The sequence below is a fragment of the Dermochelys coriacea genome, chromosome 6 (assembly GCF_009764565.3).
Source record: "Dermochelys coriacea isolate rDerCor1 chromosome 6, rDerCor1.pri.v4, whole genome shotgun sequence".
NCBI classification, from domain to species: domain Eukaryota; kingdom Metazoa; phylum Chordata; order Testudines; family Dermochelyidae; genus Dermochelys; species Dermochelys coriacea.
Window position 1 is genome coordinate 78722306 of NC_050073.1, and position 22701 is coordinate 78745006.

At 39.5% G+C, this 22701-nt stretch overlaps 1 protein-coding gene across 11 annotated transcripts in view; it reads right to left on the reverse strand.

The window, feature by feature from the left end:
• The window catches only part of HECTD1 (HECT domain E3 ubiquitin protein ligase 1), a 103483-nt gene that overhangs the window by 8831 nt on the left and 71951 nt on the right, over positions 1–22701 (reverse strand). For 3 of the 11 annotated variants that reach the window (XR_006282066.1, XM_038404552.1, XM_038404550.2), the window contains exons 25-34: positions 21761–22597; positions 17246–17467; positions 14826–14959; positions 11782–11938; positions 10581–10803; positions 9009–9063; positions 8575–8757; positions 7987–8197; positions 7828–7910; positions 1277–1404 (exon numbers count right to left, since the gene is read on the reverse strand). Coding sequence is in view for 10 of the 11 variants with exons in the window: in XM_038404552.1 (XP_038260480.1) it covers positions 1277–1404; positions 7828–7910; positions 7987–8197; positions 8575–8757; positions 9009–9063; positions 10581–10803; positions 11782–11938; positions 14826–14959; positions 17246–17467; positions 21761–22597 (2233 nt within the window). In the remaining variant the exon portion in view is untranslated. The remainder of the gene's footprint in view (positions 1–1276; positions 1405–7827; positions 7911–7986; positions 8198–8574; positions 8758–9008; positions 9064–10580; positions 10804–11781; positions 11939–14825; positions 14960–17245; positions 17468–21760; positions 22598–22701) is intronic. The other 8 variants (XM_038404554.2, XM_038404553.1, XM_038404558.2 and 5 more) reach the window with 4 other exon arrangements.

The window sequence follows — 22701 nt, forward strand, 5'->3', positions numbered from 1 at the left end:
TTAGTGATCATCATTACCCAAAAGAGCCACAATAGTGTGAATTCATTGTTTCATTTTCTATTTTTCTATCTTAATAGATAAATGTAGGCATTATTCTCACAGCAAAATGACTGACCATATATTATTAGTTTTATCAACTACAACTGGTTAATAATATAGTAAAAGCATCCTGACTGGTTAATAATTAAATCAGTGTTTTAGTATCATGTGCTGCAAAGAGCTGGAGGAGACGTTTTAAAAAGCCACTTGCGGCTTGCAAGCCTCAATCTGAGTATCACTGCTATATACTATTCTATAAAAATACCAAGATTTTAAAACTCTGAGATATCATGGCAATGCAGAGCTAGAAAAAAAAAAAGGAACTTTTTTCATTAGGCAGAGAAAATGTCAAGCCTCATTGTTTCACACTACTTCTCTGAAGGATTAACGTCAGCATGTTAAAGAATAAAAATATTGTGTGTATATATATAAACTGAAATTGATATAAGGGACCAAAAGTCTCCTTTTCCTCTTTCTTGTGCTCAGTACAGGAAATGCTAGGGGGAGAAGAGGGTAATATACTGGCATGGTATATGGGTATCAATTTTTATTGATGCAACTTTGACAGAGTTATGCAGATCATTCCAAACTAATGTCAATAAAACCTTTATATCATGCTGCACCATCACGTAGTTTGTAGGTGTCACATAATGTAACAAAGTTTTAGGAATGTTCTAGACTATTAAAAATGAGTCTCTGCTAGCACGGTTCAATGACACTTTGTTCTCCTTTTCATTACATAAAACTAAACTCACAAATGTGTCTTAATGGTCTATGCTCTCTTACAACTATGCTTACCAAGGTCTGTGCTGAAATTAAAACAAGTAATAAACTATTAGATTTGAGACCCAAACAAAACCGTCAGCTGTTATAGCATTACCTGCCTGCTACAGCACACATGCAAACTAAATTGACATTCTGAGGATCTACATGAAGTTTCCGATGGAACATCAAACCATAGGAAGGCTATCCACCCTAGAACCCCTTTGCACAGTGCATAAACAAAACAGCTGTAAGTTATCAAAAAAACTTATTAAAAACATTCACAGATTTTCCCCTTTTCTTAGAAATTAAGTTTATTTTAAAAGCTCCTTAAATACGCAAAGAAAAACACTCCTACGATTTTTCATGCTAGGGGAAGTCAAAGAAATTAGGTTTTGCAGTGAACTGCAAAACCTAATTAAACACTCAAAGACATCTCAGAATCCATTCATTCCGATATGATCATGTCTCTTACCTCGATGCTCCAAACGCTGTGCAAGTGAAATACAGCTGTCTAGTTTCAAATGGTATTAAGAATGGACACTTGCTAGTTAACTGTTCACACCAATCTGGCAAAGCGCCACTTGCTAGTGCCAATGGTTCCTGTAATTTAACACGGAAATAACTGTTTAAAATATCGGATCAGGTTGCCAAACAACATGATAGACAGATGCACAGAGAACAAGGTTTACTCTGAACCGACTTTTTACGCCTGCTGGGGTAAAAATCATTTTATCAATTCAATTTAAATTTTTTTAAATCAGTGAATGAAAAGGTTGATGAAGTTTCAAGAACTCTGTCTGAGTGGGATGTAAGGTGCCTGAGGGAAAGCCAGCCACTGAGAAACATAATGAACCACGGGAACAAGGGATGGGAGAGAAGTACCAAGGACCAACATTTCCCCCCCCCAGCCCCCTCGAGAATACAGTTTCTCCTGATCTGCTCAGTAATATTGCAGGAATGATTAAGCAGAGCAAAGATAATGTAAGCACCTGGATGCCCTACATAGGACCATGAAAAACTTAAAAGAAAAATCTGAAGACTTCAGGCAACTCATTTACAGAACCTGAGGCCATTATCTAGATATCTGGGAGAAAAAAAACTGAAGACATTTTGATTGACCTTAAAGCACACACACAAAAAATGAGTGGAGGAACTGAAGAATTTTTAAGAATCAGGAATGTCAGAATTATTAGATATAAAATGTGCTTCCACTCTTTAAAATTAGCATATCTTCAAGTTTCATTTTTATTGTGCATCAACAACTTCATATCAAGTTTGATCAGTTTACATATAAAAAGAAGGATTTTCTACGTGCCAGTCTTGCAAGCTCAGTCTGATCTAAATATCAAGTTCTTTTTAGTTCTCAATATCATCAGTAATACAGATACTGAAGACCAGATTCTTCCCTCAGTTACACCAATGCAATGCTATTGTCTTCAAAGGAGTTATACCTATGCAATGGCATGCTATCAAAATGTTACACAAATATAAGCAAAGGAAGAAAGTGGTCCTGGAACAGGAGTTAAGTTAATAATGCATAAACCTGAACAAAATTCTGCAGGGAGCTTTTTATCTACAGTCAGATCCTTGTCAAACTCCAAATTAGGCCTAAATTACTCCACTGACTGGATCTAGCGGAGCCACAACCTAGTTATTATATTTCACTGTTGCATATCATTGGCCTCAACACCACCACCTCTTAGATAACAAGGGTCTGTAGCGAACAATGTCGGGGGTCAGATTATATGGCTTCATACTAAGCGTCTAAAAGCTCTAGAGGGTAATTACTAATCTAATACCGCCAGGTTAATCATGGACAAACACATGGCCACTGCCAGTGTGTGGCCAGGTAATCTCATCTCCTGACCTCAAGTCTGATCTACAGGGCTTGATATATGGAGACTTCATCTCTGAGACAGGCTATAAGACTGGAAAATGTTAACTAGTAGTAACCAATGAGGACTTCAATCCTTTTTACGGCCAGTTCTCAATAATACATCCCTATTACAGATATAATCAAACCATGTTATGCACAGCAGTTGCCACTAGCAATGTACAGTGAAAGCTGATTTATCCAGCACTTCACCAACCGGAATGCTCTATAAACCGGCATTTCTGATCTTCATTGGAAGTCCAGTTTACAGTCCGGTTGGCGCGGGAATGGCAAGGGGCAAGTGGGAGGGTATGTGGAGCGCGGGCTCTGACAGGGAGTTTGGGTTTGGAAGGGGCTTGGGGCACAGGACAGGGTGCTGGATCTGGGGCTGCTCACCTCAGGCATCTTCCCGCAAGCGGCTACCTGTCCCAGCTGCTCCTAGGTGGAGGCATAGCAAGCTGCCCTGTGCGCTGCCTCCACCCGCAGGTGCCGCCCCTGCAGCTCCCACTGGCCACTGTTCTTGGCTAACGGGAGTTGCAGAGGCAGCACGCAGAGCCACCTGCCACACCTCCGCCTAGGAGCAGCCAAGACAGGTCACTGCTTGCGGGGAGCCATCCGAGATGAGCACCCTCCGGATCCAGTACTCGAAACCTCCTCCCGTGCCCCGCACCCAAACTCCTTCCCAGAGTCCATGCCCTGCACCCTCTCCCGAACCCCCATCCCCACCCAAACTCCCTCCCTCTTAGTTAACCCACATTTTTCACTTACCGGCACCCCCCATTCCTCCCCAACATGCTAGATAAAACAGCTTTTACTGTATATGAAATGTTTCCAGTCTCCTGCTGTCTTATTTAAGCAATGTCCATGTTTCACATCCGTATAAGAAGATTAAATGCACACAGGTTTGATAAATCCATACTTCGGTATATAATTTCACCTTCTTCTGGCTCCAGACCCTATGCAGGTCCTTCATGACAGAGGCTGCTAAACCAATTCTCCTTAGAAGGTCTGGCTAGCTGTGCCCATTTAATAACAATTTACTGTCTAGACAGATGAAATCATCCACTACTTTCACAGTTTGTCCAGCAGCACAGATGTATTGTATCATAACTTTTGTGCTGACACTGGATTTTTGTTTGTGCCCAAGAAACCCTTAGATCAAGGGCAGCTTCCATATGCTGGAAGCTGGTCATCTGCATCCTGGCCAAAGAAAACAACATCATCCGCATAATCCAGGTCAGTAAAAGGAGTTGAACTAACAGTTTTACCAGTACTGGCGAAGATATGTTCAAGGACCCAATCCATTGCATTGCAGAATTGGGCAGAGGCCAGGGCACATCCCTGCTTCAACCCAGATCTAGTGCAAAACCTGTCAAACCTATGCGTCCCCCATTGCACCTGTGCCTGAATCATTACTCCGATCTTGAATTAACCTCAAGAGGATGTCAGGAATGCCTCATAGGTCCTTCCACAAGCAGCTCTTCGGACAAAACTGAAGGCTGCCTTTAGATCCGCATACGTTGCTGTCAAAGGATGATGAATTTGTCATGGATCTCAGATAAAAGACAAAGAGCAAGTATAGCATCCACTGTAGATCACCCAACAGTGGAGGCCAATTGCTCTGGACGACAGCGTTTCACAGCTGGAGCTGGGCAACCAAGACATGTATAAAAACCTTTCCAGGAACAGAAAAAACAGTTACTAACCTTCCTTGTTGTTCTTTGTGATGTGTTACACATGTCCATTCCACTCTTGGTGTGTACACTCCCTGAACACAGTTGCTGAAAATTTTTCCCTCAGTGGTACACGCTGGGTCGCCGATAGCACCCTCTGGTGCCGTACACTCATAGCACCGGTATAAAGTGCCCAGCTGACCCCGTGCCCCCTCCATTTCTTCTTTCTGGCCAACTCCAATGTAGAGTGGGAGGAGAGAGGGTCATGGAATGGACACATGCAACAACTCTCAAAGAAAAACACTTACAGAAGGTTACCATTTTTCTTTTTCGAGTGATTGATTGCACATGTGCATTCCATCGTAAGTGACTCTCAAGCAGTTGCATAGGTGGTGGGATAGACAGGCCAATTGCAAAACAGCTCAACCAAATTTGACATTGTCCTTGGACTGTTGAGTGATGGCGTAATGGGAAGAGAACACGTGCATCAATGAACAAGTCACTGCTCTACAAATGTCCTGAATAGCATCTGCACTAGGAATGCCGCCACCGAAACTTGTGACCTCATGAAACGCAGAATCAGGTTAGCTAGTGGCAGAACACACGCATGATCATAACATGTGCAAATGCATGATGTGATCCAGGATGAAATTCTCCGACTAGAGACGGGGAGACCCTTCATCCTGTCAGCTACCACTGTAACAGTTGGGTGGATTTACAGAATAGTTTCTATGTACAAACCTAGGGCTTGTCCGACACGTAATGTAGCGCTTCCCTATTTGCATATGGCTTCAGGTAGAAAAACAAGAAGGAAGACTGTCTAATTGCTATGAAACTGAGAAACCACCACCTTCGGGAGGAAACTAGGGTCAGGACGTAACTGCACCTTATCCTTCCAATGTGAGGGCACAGATCTCCGAGACCCTTCTAGCTGAAGTGAGGGCCACTAAGAAAGCCACCTTCCAAGAGAGATATAATAAGGAGCACGTTGCCAACACTTCAAATGGGGGTCCTATAAGCTTTGATAACACCAGGTACAGGTCCCACGGAGGAACTGGCTCACACACTTGGGGCTATAAACTTTCTGGGCCTTTCAGGAACTAGATAGACATCTCATGAAAAAATGGACTGCTTATCCACCCAAGCCTGGAAAGCCAATATTGCTGAGAGGTGAAGCTGGACTGAGGAGATAGCTAACCCTTGCCACTCTAAGTGTAACAAATACTCGAGTATATCCTGTGCTGATGAACGTGTAGGCAAGACTCTACATCGGGACACTCAGACGAAAACCACTTCCACTTTGAGAGGTAAGTAACTCTGGTGGAGGGCTTCCTACAACCTAATAGGACCTGATAAACCTGCTCTGAGCAAGCCTGCTCTCCAGGATTTAGCCATGGAGTTTCCAGGCCATCAGGTGAAGGGATCTGAGGTTTCAGTGGAGCATTCGACCATGGTCCTGAGAGATCAGGTCCAGGTGTAAAGGAAGCAAGATTGGAGTTGCCACAGAGAGGCCCAGCATAGTGGTCAACCAATGTTGGTGAGGCAATGCTGGGGTTATCAGAATGATATGGGCCTGGTCTCGCTTGATCATTAGTAGAACCTTATGCATGAGCGGGATTACATGGGGGGAAGTGTAGAAAAGGTGACCTGACTACAGTAGCAGAAAGGCATCCATGAGAGATCCCAGACTGTGGCCTCACAGGGAGGCAGAACTGGTGATACTTGTTGTACCCGGTTGAAAACAAGTCTATCAGGGGAATCCCCCACCGCTGGAAAACGTCTGAAAGAAGGGACCACTTGGGTGATGACTGGAGAAAGGCCTGAGGAGGCCATCTGCCAGCCTGTTCTGTGCTCCCAGAAGGTGAAAGGCCTGAACGTGGATTGAGTGGCCCATGCAAAACTCCCATAGCTGAATTGCTTCCAGACACAGGGGAGAAGAGTGAGCCGCTCCCTGCCTGTTGAGATAAAACATGTCTGTAGTGTTGTCCATAAGAACCAACAAGTCTCTGCAAATCTGGCAGCAGTCCCCCAACATGAACCTTTCCCAAGCACTTCACGGAAGAGCTAAAGTACAGGTTGCCCAGGGCCATAACCTTGTTGCAGGAGGAGAAGGTCTTGAAGCCTGGCAACCCAGGCGTTCCTCAGCACTGGGTAATGGACAAAAATGCTCTAATTCTCCGAATTAAACAAACTACACTAAAACCAGCAAAAAAACCCCAACTATTTACAACTAACCAAACTATATACAATTATAAGAAAAAGAAGACCACTGAGAGAGCTTGCCGAAGCAAGGAAAACTGTTCCAGCGAATGTTACAGGTGGTAAGAAGGTACTGAGGGGACATGGGGTGGGCTGATTGCTTTCTACCAGCACTCTGAGCATACAGCACCACAGGGTGCTTGAGTCACCCTGATGGGTACCACTGAGGGAAAAATTTCCGGCAACCGTGCTTGGGGTGTGTGTATAGTGGAATGCACATTTGGATTGTGGAGCACTTATAGGGACATGCATCTCGAAGAACCATCGTTACTGCACTACGTGAGTCACTTGCTCTTCTTTGAGCAGTGTCCCCATGGGTGTTCTTCTGTAAGTGATTCTCAAGCAGCATCCCAGCTGGGAAGTTTGGGCTTTAGAGTCTGGTATGGATGATAATACTGCGTAGTCGAAGCTAGCGTTGGAAGCAGAGTCCCCAGTAATTGCACATTGTCCTGCAAAGGTATGCACAGACGCCCACTTATGGGCTCTATGGTGTACCTGAGAAGTATGCCATCGGGTCCAGCATCAAGCCCACTTTGCAGTTTCTTTATCGCAGAACAAACCTCTTCCAACGTAGGTACATCTATACAGATTTCAGAGTCAGGGATTCCATCTACAACTAACACATCGAGATCTGAGCATGGAGTTGTTTCAGGATAGTTAAGTATCTCTCACTGGCCTTTCACAGTGTATCTGGATAAATTGCTAGGACAGCAAAACTTTTGATTTACCGAAATGTAAGTGACAAATAAGACCTTGGTCCTGCAAATACTTATGTATGTGCTTGATTTTAAGTATCTGAGCAGACCCAATAATTTCAATGGGATTACTCACGTGCTTAAAATATTAAGTATTTGCAGGATCAAGACCCAAATTTGAAAAATTAACTACAAACGTCTGTGCCAGCTAGAAGATTTTTCCATTTTAGTAGGGTCAGCTGATTTATTTTTCATGGGCTGGAGGACACAATATTTGTGCAATCTTTAATTTTATTAGATTCTTCTTTTTCCATCATATTTTATATCTGGATTAGTTAGACTGTATTGATTTTAAAAAAAAAGTTAACGATTTTAAAAATAGGGAAATAAATTTACCTATGTGACAAATAAGGGCAAAAGAATCCAGAAGTCTAAATAACCAAATCAGCTATTAAATTTCATACAACCAAAGCAATCAAGAATATAAACAGTCTTAAAACTATAGCATTTATATTACGTTTACCTCAATCTGTTGCAGAATTTTTGTAGTGATTTTTTTGCTTGTGAATTCATCTGGTGGAAAATTAAACTGAAGCTGCTCTTCTTCTGAAAATATGAACAGAACTTGTTTATTTTGTTTTTGGTAAAGTGCTGAATAAACCATGTTAGGCTACTTACAAACCTTCTTGAGAAGTTCGTGCTGAGTAAGGATCACTTGCAACTATATACAGAATACGGAGTAACTGCAAAACATCTTCCACACCACAGGAATTCTGCCCACTACCAGCTTTGGCCTGAGGTTGTTCTCTTGCCAAACTAAGAATGTCAGAGTTCTGAAGAGTGGAAATGGCTCCCTGGCTCAATCCAGATTTCGATCCATGCTCACAAAAATCCTGTAAAAAGGGTTATTAGAATGAAAATATAGAGACTAGTATTTTTACAACTGTGCATCAAAGTAAATTAATCACTTTACGAACAAGAATGGGTTACTGTGTTTAGCCTTTTAGAGAATTAAAACTTTTAAAAGTACAAACAGTACTATGGTCCAGACTATGATCTGAGTGCTTTTTAATATTAATTCTCCTGACAAAAAGACATGTAAAAGAAATGGAGCCAGCAAAGACTAAACTTGATATTGGCTCATGAACCATACAGCAATTTTGTAGTCACACCTCACACCCCTCCTCCTCAAGAACTTCAAAGCTGCAAAACGAAGCACACCGCCATTCCCAACCAAAAAAAAAATATATGTTTGGATGCGGACATATACCTTGTAGGCAGCTATGAGCTGAGAACAATTTCTGTTTTTCCTAATACTTTTATTAGTGCCGGTTAATTTCCAGTGGCGCAGGAAAGCTGAGTCTGCATTCTTCTGCAGGTAGGTTATCAAGTCATTCTTTGGTAATTCATCAGTGCCAAGGTACTGTTCCACATGCTCTATTGACCAGCAACCCTACAACAGGAACCACCAAACGTTGGTCTTTCCTGATTGTAAAGTCCTAAAGATTTCACATGCATTATACACAATTTCTTTAGGAACGTGCATTGACAAAAATTTTCACTCATATCTTCTAAATATTCAAGAACTATGTTAGTGATTTTTTAAAAAAATGTTGCATTTCACCAACTGCAATGATTTGTTTTATTATAGTTTAAACAGCCACACAATGTAGGGATTAGCAAAAGTACCAAAATCAGTCTTACCATTTTTCCACTCTCTTTCTCTTTATCAGAATCCTTCATTTCTCTGTACATGATTCTAAAACATGAAAAGATTAGTGTTAATGTTTTTCAATAGCTTTTCAGAATAGCCGAAGATATTTAAATAATGCTATACTGATTCATTCAGACTCCTTAGTACAGCCTCTATATTCTGCAGTTCTACTTTATTGTTTTGTTGGAAGTTGCTTGAATATTAGGTAACTTGTGAAAGAGCAGTAGCAGCATTTCTTCCTGGTAGCACGTGTGAGATGCCCCAACTCAGCAGAAACTTACATTCATGCTCAGAAACATGTGTTTAAGGCCATTCCTTTCTGGCAAAGCACTTAAGCTTCATTTGCTTAAATGGGGCCTGGAGTGATCCTACAAATGCTGGTCTCTAGAACGGTGCTAACAGAATTTATCTAGAGGTAGGGAAAGGATGTGGTTACATTAGGATGCCTTCAGTCATGTTTCAGGATATGTCTACACTACATCGGGAGGTGTGACTGAAACGTATGTAGACATATCCGAGTTACCTTTGATGTAGCTAGATCAAAGTGAGCTCAAGAAGCAACAGCAGTGAAGCCCTGGCTGCTGCTTACATCTGTACTAGAGTCCTGTTGGGGGATGGAGCTAGAATGTGCAGCCTCTTGTGTTGCCACAGTTTCACTGCTATTGTTACTTGAGCTAGCTTTGATCTAGCTATATCAAAAGGTAGTTTGGATAGGTCTACCTATTTTACAATCACACTTCCTGAATTCAGTGTAAATATACCCTGAAGCACATGACTGAAGGCTTTTAAAGTAGATCAGGCTAACTAGATCAAAGGTAGCTCAAGTATGTCTACACCTGCTACAAACATACCTCCTAATTGCAGCACAGACATACCCTCAGGGAACAATACTGAAAATGGCTTAGAGAAAAACCTGTTAGCTCCTTGGATACAAGGTCAGGATGAGAGAACATACACTACTACTGAAAAGGTAACTGAGATAAGGACTCACAAGAAAACCAAAATACATTAATAGTGTATCATGCTTCACAGTTCATGGAATGGAAAACCTCCCCACTGTACTGAACACTAATTTCATTAATGAGATCAGAGATACAAAATCAGCCATGCCAAACTCTACAAAGCATAACAAAAACCACAATGAATCTGCAATAAAAAAAATGTAGATAAAAATTATAATACAAGCAACAGAATGTAAGAAAGATTTAGATCTTTTGCATAAAGTCTATATAGAAGGGTATGACCAGGGACTAAGTCACATCCCTAGTAGGCCATCATAGACGCATTTTATTAAGGACGCTGATTACTTCCCAGCACCTCCTTCAACACTGCATTTTTAGAAGAGCAGCAGGCAGAAGCAACCCTCTTCAGAACCACTCTACATTGCTACAAAATCCCTCTTCTCTCCCTCAAGTTATTAGTTGCAGATGGTATCACTTTCTTTGCATCTTGTGAGAAAAAGGCAGTCACAAATCTTAACATGCATTTTTACAGCAATTTCTTAGCCAGTCATCCTCAAATAAAACCACTGTAGATGCATTCATATATTTATAATCTCTTACGTGTATGTTGGCTCCCAAATACGTCTAAGTTTATCAGATTTCACATTGCCATTACAGGAAAGCTGCAGTAATTTCTGTACATAGTAAAAGATGGTAGATCGGAAATTTGTTAGGGGTAACTCTACTTCCCGAGTTGTACCAAGACCTGTAACTTTCAAGGTAAGAGCTAAACGAGGTGATGGCATACACTCAACTTCTTCCAGGAGTTCTGAGTGGGGTGTACCTGTATTTGTAAAATCATTTAAGAAACAATTAACAAGAAATTCATGAAACGTAAGTACTCCCCACACATACTACTTAACATTAATAATAATAATATGCCCTTATTTAATATTAAATATCTATATCCGAAAGGAACAGTGTCAGGATAAAATTTTATTAAAAACAGCATCATCTATCTATGTTGCCAACAGCTAAACGAATTTCTGAAATCTAGATTTACTTATTTGTTTACTTTTTGCATGTATCAGTTTTGACAATGAAAGCAGAATAGTTAACTTTATTTCTTTCATTCAATTTCACTATCAGGTTCTCCCATAGTAGCAGAGGATTGCAAGGGACCTGACAACATCCTTCCCTTTAAATTACCAGATGCACTTAAATTTCTCCTTCAAGCCTTAACATCTTCCCCTTATACAGGGTCCTTTCAATGCGTTTGTACTAAGGATGGATATTTATCGTACAAGCCTTGCAGGCTGAAGCCACAACTCTCTTACAGTTATTGGGCACTACAGATAGAAAGACCTACAGTCACTGTTCCCTCTAAACTGTGTGCATGCACAAAGATCTTAAACACGCGCATATGGCGAAACACCGCGCGCACTCCGGCCTTTTTTTTTTTTTTTTTTGCGCGTTTCGGCAGCAGACAGAAGAAATTTTTTGCACACACGGCCTGTTAAAAATTAGAGGGAACATTGCCTACGGTACCTTGCTTTTACAGTGTGAACAAGCACTCTCAGGGCAAATTAGATGCCAGCTGATGGAGACTCATGGGACTTGGACTGTGGGACGTCTTAACTGCAGAGTAGACTTCAGGCTCAGGCTGCAACCCAGGCTCTGGGATCCTGCGAGGTGGATAGCTGCCAGAGCTCAGAAGTCTTCACTACAATTAAACAGCCTTGCAGCCTGAGCCAGCTGGCATGGGCCAGCCGTGGGTGTCTAACTGCAGTGTAGACATAGCCTCAATGTTCTTCCAACATACCTGGTGGAGGGATTTCTAGATCAGTTGTCTGTTGGACATTAGTACGGCCAGGTCTTGGGTCAAAAGCAGGAACCAAAGCAGAAAACTGACGTTTCAATACATAGTCATCATCCCACGTTCTTCTGCGTCCACCTTTAGTTTCATACTCCTCTTCTTCCTGTTGAAGCAAGATTCCACACAGAAACCATTTGATCAACAGTTAAACAAAAAAGAGTAGTTACAAAATAAGGCAAAGAGTTATATAAAAAGGTAAAACTAAAAGCGAACTAAAAAGGAGTACTGGGGTTCTATTCCCAAAAATCTAACTTCTTAAGTTACCTTCAGCAAGGTCAAAACCTCAGTTTTTTTCAAGTGAAAAACTGGAGTTAACTATCCTTACCCATTTTTGCAAAGTGCTCTGAGATCTACATTTTGAAAAAATACTACTATTAAATACACATTGGGAATACTATTCACAAATTGACGCTGTTTGTAGCTACAAATGCACTCCCTGCCATTCCAAAACAACATTATTCATCAATACAAGACAACAGGGAAAATAATTAAGGCTGAGAGTCGTCACAGAGGTCACGCAAGTCACAGATACCGTGACTTTCTAGGACCTCCATGACTTCCACATCTGCAGCGGCCCCAGGGCCAGCCATACCCCAGTGCGTGGCCCCAGAGCAGCGGCAACGTCCTGGGGCCCAAGAAGCAGTTATGATTAAGTCAGGGGCATTTACAGTAAAACTCATTGACACGTCTCAGGCCGTGAATTTTTGTTTATTGCCCAGGACTTTTACTAAAAATACTCATGACTAATTTTTAGCCTTCAAAATAATTAATTGGAAAGCATTTAGTGATCTATATTTAAAAATAGTTTCAAAGTTTCACTGAAAGCACAACCTTACCTGGATCTTTTATCCACTAACAAAAATTAGGATTTAAAAATACTTCAATTTGCACGTTAAATTAGCCACAAGAGGTTGTTCACAAATTCCCATGGAAATAACTGAAACATTTAAGGAAACCTTCAAAGATAAAATACTAAGGCCAAAGCTGTCAAACTTTGATTCCCATAAATTAGGTTTCTAAATCTATGTTTAGGCACCTAAGTAGCCGGATTTACACAAGTGTGAGCACACATGAATCCCAATGAAGTCAAGAAGAAAAGGAGTACTTGTGGCACCTTAGAAACTAACAAATCAATTTGTTAGTCTCTAAGGTGCCACAAGTACTCCTTTTCTTTTTGCGAATATGACTAACATGGCTGCTACTCTGAAATGAAGTCAAGGTGATTTGTAGAACTTCAATACATCTGAAAAGATGTGAAGAATTACTCCATAGGCAAACTAAGAGGAAATTCAGAACCATTACCACCAGAAGTCTTATGTTTCTCATTTTAGCTCCTGCAAGTCCATTCTCGCCACCTCCTTTTCTGAGGTCCCAGCACATACATACTGTGACATCACAGCTATCAAGGAACCAAACCAGAGCATGGAATCAACCACAATGCGTCAGGCAAGACCTGTGAGTGTGTGGGGTTTTTTTTTTTGTTTTGTTTTTTTAAGGATTTTTAAATACAGAGCACTTTTTTTTCTTCCAAAGCTACCGAAATTCAATCTGAAGTCTGAAGTGATGCTGGTCAACCTTGCCAGACTACTGTACCCCTTTCGGGAGTCCGATTTGTCTTGGGTACCCCCAAGTTTCACCTCTCTTAAAAACTATTTGCTTACAAAATCAGACAAAAATACACAAGTGTCACAAGATACTATTACTGAAAAATTGCTTACTTTATCATTTTTACCATACAATTATAAATCCATTGGAATATAAATATTGTAGTTACATTTCAGTGTATAGTATATAGAGCAGTATAAACAAGTCATTGCCCGCTGAAATTTTAGTTTGTACCGACTTCGCTAGTGCTTTTTTGTAAAACCCGGCAAATATCTAGTTGAGTTGATGTACCCTGTGGAAGACCTCTGCATATCTCCAGCAGTACGCGTATCTCTGATTAAGAATCACTGAACTAGGGGAAGTAGAAGATTTGCCCAGAATAAAATTGGCTCGTGTTACTGAATTTGTGTTCCCATCATTTGTGGATCAGGTTCTCACTTCAGGAGTCCGATTAGATTCCCAGCTGATAACAGGAGAGAAGGTAGCAGCTGTGGCAGGTCAGCTTTTTTCACTTTCACACAGCCAGAAGGTTGTACCCACTGCTTTTGATATTGACAGTGAACCGTAAACTTTGAATGCAACTATCATCCTTTTTCTTTGTCACCTGGAGATTACATTACTGCAATGCTCTCTGCATGGGGCTGTGTCTTAAATCCACTCAGAAACTGCAGCAGATACTCAGAATTTGGCAGACTATTTGTTAAGTTGTGTGTCATTTTATGAGCACATTAAACTGGTGGTCTATGATCTGAACTGGCTGTTCATTGGTTTCTGGTTTCATTGATTCTAAGATGCTGGTTTTGGCCTATAAAGGTCTGAAAAGGTTGTGACCTGCCAGTGTTAGAAATTTCTTTTTCTCCTTATAAGATATTGCCATGGAAGCACATGAGCTATGGCTCCTTTGGTACAAAAAAGAAGGAGCTGGTGGAATGGCACTCACTATCACAGCCCTGCACCTTTTAAATTTCATTCCCTGATCACAGTCTGTAACAGTCCAAGCTTATTAGCATTCAGGGCACACTGCAAGCCGTATTTTTAATTGCTGGCCAACAAACCGAGAGTCAGATTGGGGAGGTAGAACAGTGGTTTAATTGGTGAAATTTATTAATTTGGTATATTTATGTTACTGCTGGCATAGAGCTACTAACAAGTAACTGTCAACATCTATTTATGCTGAATTGTTTTAAGAATTTATCAAGTTGACTCAGAGCATGGAGCAGGTACTCTTATGTATTTATTATAACTCTAAATAAGCTCTAAAGGACAGAAAAGCCAGTTCTAGGTCCCCACATTGCTAGCATATCTATGGGTGTTTTGCATAGCCTTCAATATGCATACTTTATTTAAATGGCAAAAAAATTTTGTATGGTAAGTATATACTATACCATAACTTCCTCATATTCCTGATCTTCTTGATTGTCATCTTCATTTTCATCATCTTCCTCATCTGGCTCAGGCAGATCCTCATCATCCTCTAACTCTGCTAATAGAGTACTTGCCCGGCAGCTATCAAGAAAATCTATACATAAAATAAAAGACACACAAACCCATTTTAAAAAAAAAAAATAATTTTGAAAACTAAAAGCAGAGGAGAAAGAATAAAAACAGATTTCATTTAAACAAAATAACTATTAAGGAAGACAGGGCTAAAACCTAGTTCAAGATACTCTGGCAATGTGGAAAAGAAAAAAAGGTAAAGCACCTAAGATAGCACACTTGGCAAAGAAACAGGAGTCTGTTCAAAGGATACAGTAGAAATATTTAGCAGCGTATGTGTCTAACTATTTGTTAGAAGTAACACCTACAATCACAGAACTGGTAAAGATGGGGGAAAAAATCTTTACTCTTCAGTTTATATTATGCAGTTCATAGCATTTTATATACAGTCACACAGTCAGTTTCCCCATTTATTGTGGGTCTTTCATATTTGTGTAAATATGTGGACTGTAAAACTATAAAGATTAGTAGTGGTACTCGGGGGTGGTTACGACCTTCCAATACCTTTAACTCATTTTTAGAACTAATTTCAAATTAATGGTGTCCTTTTTACTAACATTAAGAGTGTTTTCCAAACCATGACACATGACTAAGGCTACGATTTAATCATGGGTATTTTTAGACAAAGTCACAACAAATCACGGGTAATAAACAAAAATTCACAGCCCGTGACCTGTCCATGACTTGAACTATAAATACCTCTGGCTAAATCTTAGCTGGGGGGACATTGCAGAAGTCATGGAATCTGTGACTTCTGCGACCTCCATGACAGACACGGAGCCTTACAAATGACATAATGTAATAGACTCTTTTGATAATATATTTGTTAACACCATTTTTAAAGATAAAATGTATAATCACCTGTACTCGCCTAGTATCTACTAAAGAGGGTTTTTTTTAGTGTGTGTGTGTGTGTGTGTGTGGGGGGGGTATCTGCACCTCTGCAATGGAGGCTCTACCAGAGCACAACAAATAAATTCATCTATCCAAGCAACCTCTGCGTCATTCCCAGGACTCCAGCAGGAATTCTAAGATGACTACCACAACAGTCTTTCCTGAGTACAGTGTGCTTTAAGTCCAGCCACTGAGCCAGAACAAAAGTTTTTGTCAACATGTAGATATTTGAGTGACACTGGTTCCGTTTAGTATCACAGAATCAAAGAAATTAGAAATGGAAAAGGCATATTCAGACATCTTGACCAATCCCCTCTAACGGGCCTAATCCGTTGAAGTGAATGGGCATTAGATGAGGGCCCAAGACAGAACTTTTCTCTACATTCTTTAAGTGCTTTGTTCATTTTAGTTTTAAATGACTCATGTAATGGAGTTCTCATGACCTCCCTTAGGAGGCTATTCCCCAGTTTAATAAGCCTCTATGCTACAAAGTATTTCCTGATATCCAGCCTAAATTTTCCTTGGCTCAATTTCATCCCTTTCACTCCATATATTACTCACCTTAGACTACCCTAAATTCCGCCTTTTCCATTTTAGTATTTACACCCTTTAACTGCTTATCCTATCCCATAGTTATCATTTAGCCAAGCTAATCTGTATTGTGCGTTTAAGTTCTTTTGTGTCTTTCCTCATAAATAAGATCATTCCATCCTCTTAATCATTCCATTTTTTTAAATTCCCTTCAATTTGTTGACATTCCTCTGGTATTGGGATTCCTGGAACCACCCACACATACACCCACACACACACCCACACCCAAAACTTGATTCATAAAATAAAATGTGTTATCGCTGAGATAAAAGGCAATGGCCGGGATTTTTAAAAGATATTTGGGCATTGTAACAGGTTTAGGATACTAAATCTCATCTTCAAAATGGATTCAGACCCTGAAAATGATATTTAGGCTCCTGAATCAGTTAGGAACTGTAATGCTAAGCACAGCAACACCTAAATACCTTTAAAAATCTGGACCAATATACCTATACAACACACAAAGAAGAATGTTTGATTTTAAAATACACCTATTTACTGAATGTTTTAGACATTAAACTCATTGGTCCAATTTTTACAAAAAAATCAAATATAATATTTAAATGCCTATATAAAAAATCAGTAAGAGTGCAGGAGAGAGATTTAGACTATAAAAAAACCAAAATGTACAGAAACACTGCCATTACATCAAATTTCCATTGAATGAGCACAGCCTTGCATAACTAATGACAGGTGAACAGCTCAACTCTCAAACACTGTTCAGGAAATAAAATACTAAACAAAAAACCATCAAAAAGATAAAGAAGAAAAGGAAAATCATTAATGGGAGGTCTGCTTATGTTCATTTAAAAATGAAACTTACCATATAAAGAATATTCTGCCTCCTGACCTGTATCGCTCTCACTAGATGTTGATGTTAGGCTAGTAGTTAGAGTGTTACTAAGTGACTGACCAACAGATAAAACTGTAGTTGCTGTAGCTACATTGCTGCTGCTAGTAACACTGGATGTAGACATGGTCACTGTTGATGTGGTACCAGTTGTAGTCAGATTAGGAAAACTTTGGGCACCCATAAGAGGAGAAGCTATAAAGATATGGTAAGATAAAATAAATGATTCGAAGAGCACAATTTACATGCATGAGTCCTGTGTTGGGGGGGGGGGGGGGAAATGTGGGGTTTTTTTGGCTTGAAAGTCACCATAGGTAACCTGTCTATGAGAAGAGGGGTCCTAAACACAGAGGTGTACAGCAACTATTTGGTGGGTGTAAAATAGACCGCAGGTCCAGTTTGGAATAACCTCCATGTAAACTAAGCAAAATTTTATTAAATACAACCCACAGTATAACAATTCCCTAGAAATCTGCAATATCTTCTTTAAAATCCAGTTTAATCTGATTAGATCTCTTCTCTAACTAATGTCAATACAATTTAATAGATATACAGAGAAAATATTCTAACTGAAAAAGACAGTTAGAAACATTAGAACAGATATAATTTTGTAAGCTTCTGATTTTTTGTGCATTTTACAAATCCTACAGAAATCCTAACCTGACATTCTCTCACATATGTACTATTTTGTTTAATTCTATGTACTGTGTTTATTCATTAATATGGGCAATGTACTTCAGTCACAGGTGCTATGAAAAATGAAACTTAATTTCCATACTTGTGTTAAAAATCTCAGCCATGATTTTATCTTAAAATCGTTTTCTGAATTTACCTTTTTAAAAAACATTAAAGACTAAAAACAAGAAAAAAAACTGTGACTGCATGCTCATAAAATACACTAACTGCGTTTTATTTTAAATGTATAATAATTAAGGCCCTACTTGAATCACTGGATGATCTTCAAATAATTGCAGCTGTGGTGCAGACAAGACATGGAAAATCGCAGAAAAGTAATAATGGACCTTTATTAATAGCGGTAATTTGGAAAAGCCAGAGAAGACCTATTTGTTTAAAAAAAAATTGCTGGAAGGATATAAACACTCTAGTATTATGTTATGCTTGCTATTTTTTTGTGTTTTTTTTTTATAATGAGATATGCTGCAACAATAGTACATTCATTACAAAAGAAAAGGTGACCGGTACAATATAAACTTCAGAAGATTATAAAAGTCTTAATACAATTACTGTAGAAATCAAGTCCAGTCACTTTAGCCTTTTATATTTTACTGTTAGTGCAGTACTAAATGCATAATCAAAATGTATGCAAAATTGTGGACTGTGCAAAGCAAGCTAATTCAAATAAAAACTGTAGGGGTACCCCAATATTGCAGGATCCACAATATCACAAATGAAGTAGGGCCTTAATGATAACTGACATATGTGCAGCTTTGTTTACTGTAATTCAATGGGCAGAATTCTGGGTATTTACATGGTGACCATGATTATATATGCAGTGTCGTACAGTATATCTATAAGAAATCAAACACATAAGCCTCAATCCTGCAAATATTTCTGCACATGCTTAACTTTAAGCATGTGAATTGTCCCATTGACTTCAATGGGATTTCTCACATGCCTGAAGTAAAGATTGTGTACGTTTGCAGGCTCAGGCCATAATAAAAATACAGCTTGCTGCATATTATGGGATTTTCAAACATTATTTCTATAAAACGTAAAATACAGAGTTTGAAGTTTTAAAAATAAGCTTTTTAAATTATTAAAAAAAGCAATTTTGGAAATTGCTTCCAAAAGGGACACAAGCAATTTAATCACATTAGAAAGAGTTTAGAAAAAAATTCAGTTTGTTTATTCAGTGCATTTGATAGGTCTGTGTATAATAAATGTTACTGCTTCTGTTTCATTCTGTAGTCAGTCATTTCCCCTTTGCTGATATGAGTCTTACACAATAGGCTAAAAATTAAAACTAGGAACATCACAAAAATTGGCAAGGGTGTCCCAGGCAGATGTAGTACCTGAAAATAATTTCACAAACTAGATTTAAATTTCGAGGTTTCCTTTAAGTAGCTAACTTCACCTCCTAAAGAGACCTCTCACTGCCCCCATACCTCTTTAAATAAACAACCCACAAACTTTTTGGAGTAAAGACAAGCACAAGAAATTTCAGGCCCAAGGTTTTGTTTGTTTGTGGGTTTTTTTTTTTTTTTTTTTTTTAAAGTTTTAAGAGCCTGAAAAGGGGGATTATAATAGCGTGGATATCTTCTCATACATAACCACAGTAGCAACAGCAAGTTGTTACTAGAATAAGGAGGAGGTACAGTAAAGTCAAAGTCAGCACATGCCAGCAGTTATTACTATACAAGCGCAGAGAAACTGGTTAGCTCAGATACCACTGCATAGTAACTACTGGTAAAGGCTGATATTTTTAAATTGCAACCATAAAAGCTAGATCCCCAGATCCAATCTGTAATTTCAGACAGACAGTTTCTGGACAAGCCTATATGCAGAATGTATCTGAATTCTAGGCCTTCCACTTAGCTATGTGTAACCCCAGCGCGTCCCAAGCTTCAGAAACTTCCCAATTAAATATCCCAGACGAACCCCCACTTGTAAAAGCGACAGCAGGCGGGATTGAACCTGGGACCTCTGGAGCTTAGTGCATGAGCCTTTACTACAAGCTAAAATGGCTCTTCGCGAAGGCTGTAGAGCAGACTCATTAACCTCTCTTTAAGTGGTCTTGGTGCCTCTAGATGGGACAGAACACCACACCCAGGAGGTGTGTGGGTTACATATGCATCATACTAAATATGGGTCCCTTATTGAATTTAGTCCTTGGTGCCACATCTCTACTGGATGTCATTTGCTCCTTTTATAAAATTCAAAATAATTCCTAAAAAGGAGATAATTTTTTTTTGGAAAGATTTAATTTTGAAATAAGCAATTGGTAAGTTAAGGACTGGGTTTATTTGCACTTTGCATCACTACTGTTTCACAATATATGTCTTAACATGCTGCCAAATTCTAGGAAGCTAATTAAGTGTGCTTTAAAACACATACTATTGTTTTCAATCAAAGCCTTCCCTCTCCTCCCCCCAACACAAATTAACTTCAGCATTACTGGCACTGTTCTCCTGCTCTATGAAACAAAAAGCCAGTAATCTCTTTCTTCCTCTACTCCTCCCTCTATTCCCCCTTACCTTTATGCCTGCCCCAAAGTGTTAAATTATTTTTCCTGATCTCACTTTATGAACATAAGAATGGATAGCAAAAACAAACTGAAAAGTTTTCTATACATCATCATTCAAAGAAAAAAAGATTAACACACATGCGTGCACACACAAAAGGAAAAAGGAGCAATCCCTTTTACTGTAGCTGGTAATTCACCTATTTGGAGAAAAAGAATAAAAGGGAAAGGAACACAAAAGGTATGGCAATTCTAATATGAAACTGAACTGTTGCTTTCTGGTTAGGATGGCTTCATTTCTCTGAACTTTGTCAATTTGATAAAAGGCTGCTTATCAATGCCTTCCCCTAATTTAAACAACATAATTGGCCAAATTTACAGAACAAACATCTACAAGTTATATGATACACCAAGTGAGAGACAGGGCCATTGTAAAACTCAGAAGAGTGAACTAACTCATAATAAACAGCAGGATTTTATATACTTCCCTTATTATACCTTAAATCCACCAAAGGACTGTAGCACATACCTTTCCTCAAAACTCATACAGTACCATTGAAAACAATGGAACTACACACATGCTTAAAGTTAGGCATATGCCTAAGATTTGTTGGATCAAAGCCATAATTATAAACAAACTATATACATCGTAATGAATTCAGTAAAGTGGATTGCAAGTTGGCCTTAATATTAAGTGGGAAATTATATCCATGGAAATTTTAAAATATCTTTCTACTGTACACGATTTTTTCCTTTACTGTGTTCTTTAGTTTTAAGTCTACAGAATCAATTCACAATGCGCAGGAAAATCCCCTAGTAATACTGGTAATTACAGATATACTTTTCCCCCTCAGGGCAGATCAGACCTCTGCATGTGTGTAAATGTATGCAATATGGAACAGATTGAAGAGGCAGCCTCATAAATCAGCTGCTATTACTTTTCCAGCATCTCTAATTTTGTTGAAGTAGCACATTGTCAAAAATATGTTACAGGAATAAACTTATTTTCTTGTTTGGAGAATGCTACAGAGGGAGCAAGGACAGTTGACACCAATATAGTTACAAATTAGTGAAGAAACAGCAATACGCCATTTCCCAAATACAATGAACTCTTCATGAGTTATACAAAAACACAGGAAATGGGGGCTGATGTAAATTCCACATCAAGCTTTCAGAATGGACCACATTTAAAGTCTAAAGGGAAGCCAAAGACAGACACATCCTTCCATATCCTTCTCACACGAAGCATTTGATCTCATTTTCTGACAAAAATATATCTTACTTACTTGCAGTGCTCATGACATTCCTTCCCAAAGTATTAGTGTTGTTATCACTGCTACTTCGGCTTAAATTCATATTGTTAGTGGCATTGGTACGTGCTATGTTTGCCACTCTTCGTACAAAAGACTCCAAGCTAGAAGTTTCACGTGAAGATAAATTAGGAACACTTGCACTGGAGCTCATTGGAGCACTAGCAGCCAACAAAGAACTCACTGAAAGTCTGTTACTTGCTGAAGAGCTAAGGGGTCGTTGGGAAGCTGCTTCTTTATTGGTCAATTCAGATACTGAACTAACATCAGGAGAGCTCACACTAACAATTCCCATGGATATGGCACTAGACTCCCCAGGAGTACGTATGGAATTGTCAGGACCTAACTTCCTTTCTGCATTTTCATTTCCCATGTCCGCTGTTAAGGTGCTGGTGCTTGCACTGGATGATGACCCTACTTCAGCTTGAGGCATATTATCAGCAGAAGACAGAACAACAATTGGCTCATGGACGTCAGTGCCTGAAACTATATTCTGTTCCATTACACTCTCTGATCTCCGCTCCATTTTGGTCGAACCCAAGCTGATGTCGCTGCTACTGGCCACGCTACACACAGAACTGCTGCTTCCTTTTCTACTTGAGGAGCCTGCAGCAGCAGTCGTCTTGTCTGGACAGTTGTTTTTCACCAAGCTGCTCCATGACTGCGTTGTGCCTGAAACAGTGGATGAAACAGGTTTGGGTGATGCCGCTGAATCAGGGTCGTACCCTGGTGCAAGCTTGAGGTCAAACTTTCCTTCTGCGCCCATACGGTAAGAGTTAGAGCCACCAGCATCCCAAGTGACATCAATCCAGCCTGGAAAGGGACAGGAGTTTGTGAGACCCAGCAGAAAGCAGACAGGAGCGTGTCAGACAGTAGCTCCACAATATGGGATCAGCTTTGCATCAGGGCTGTATCTC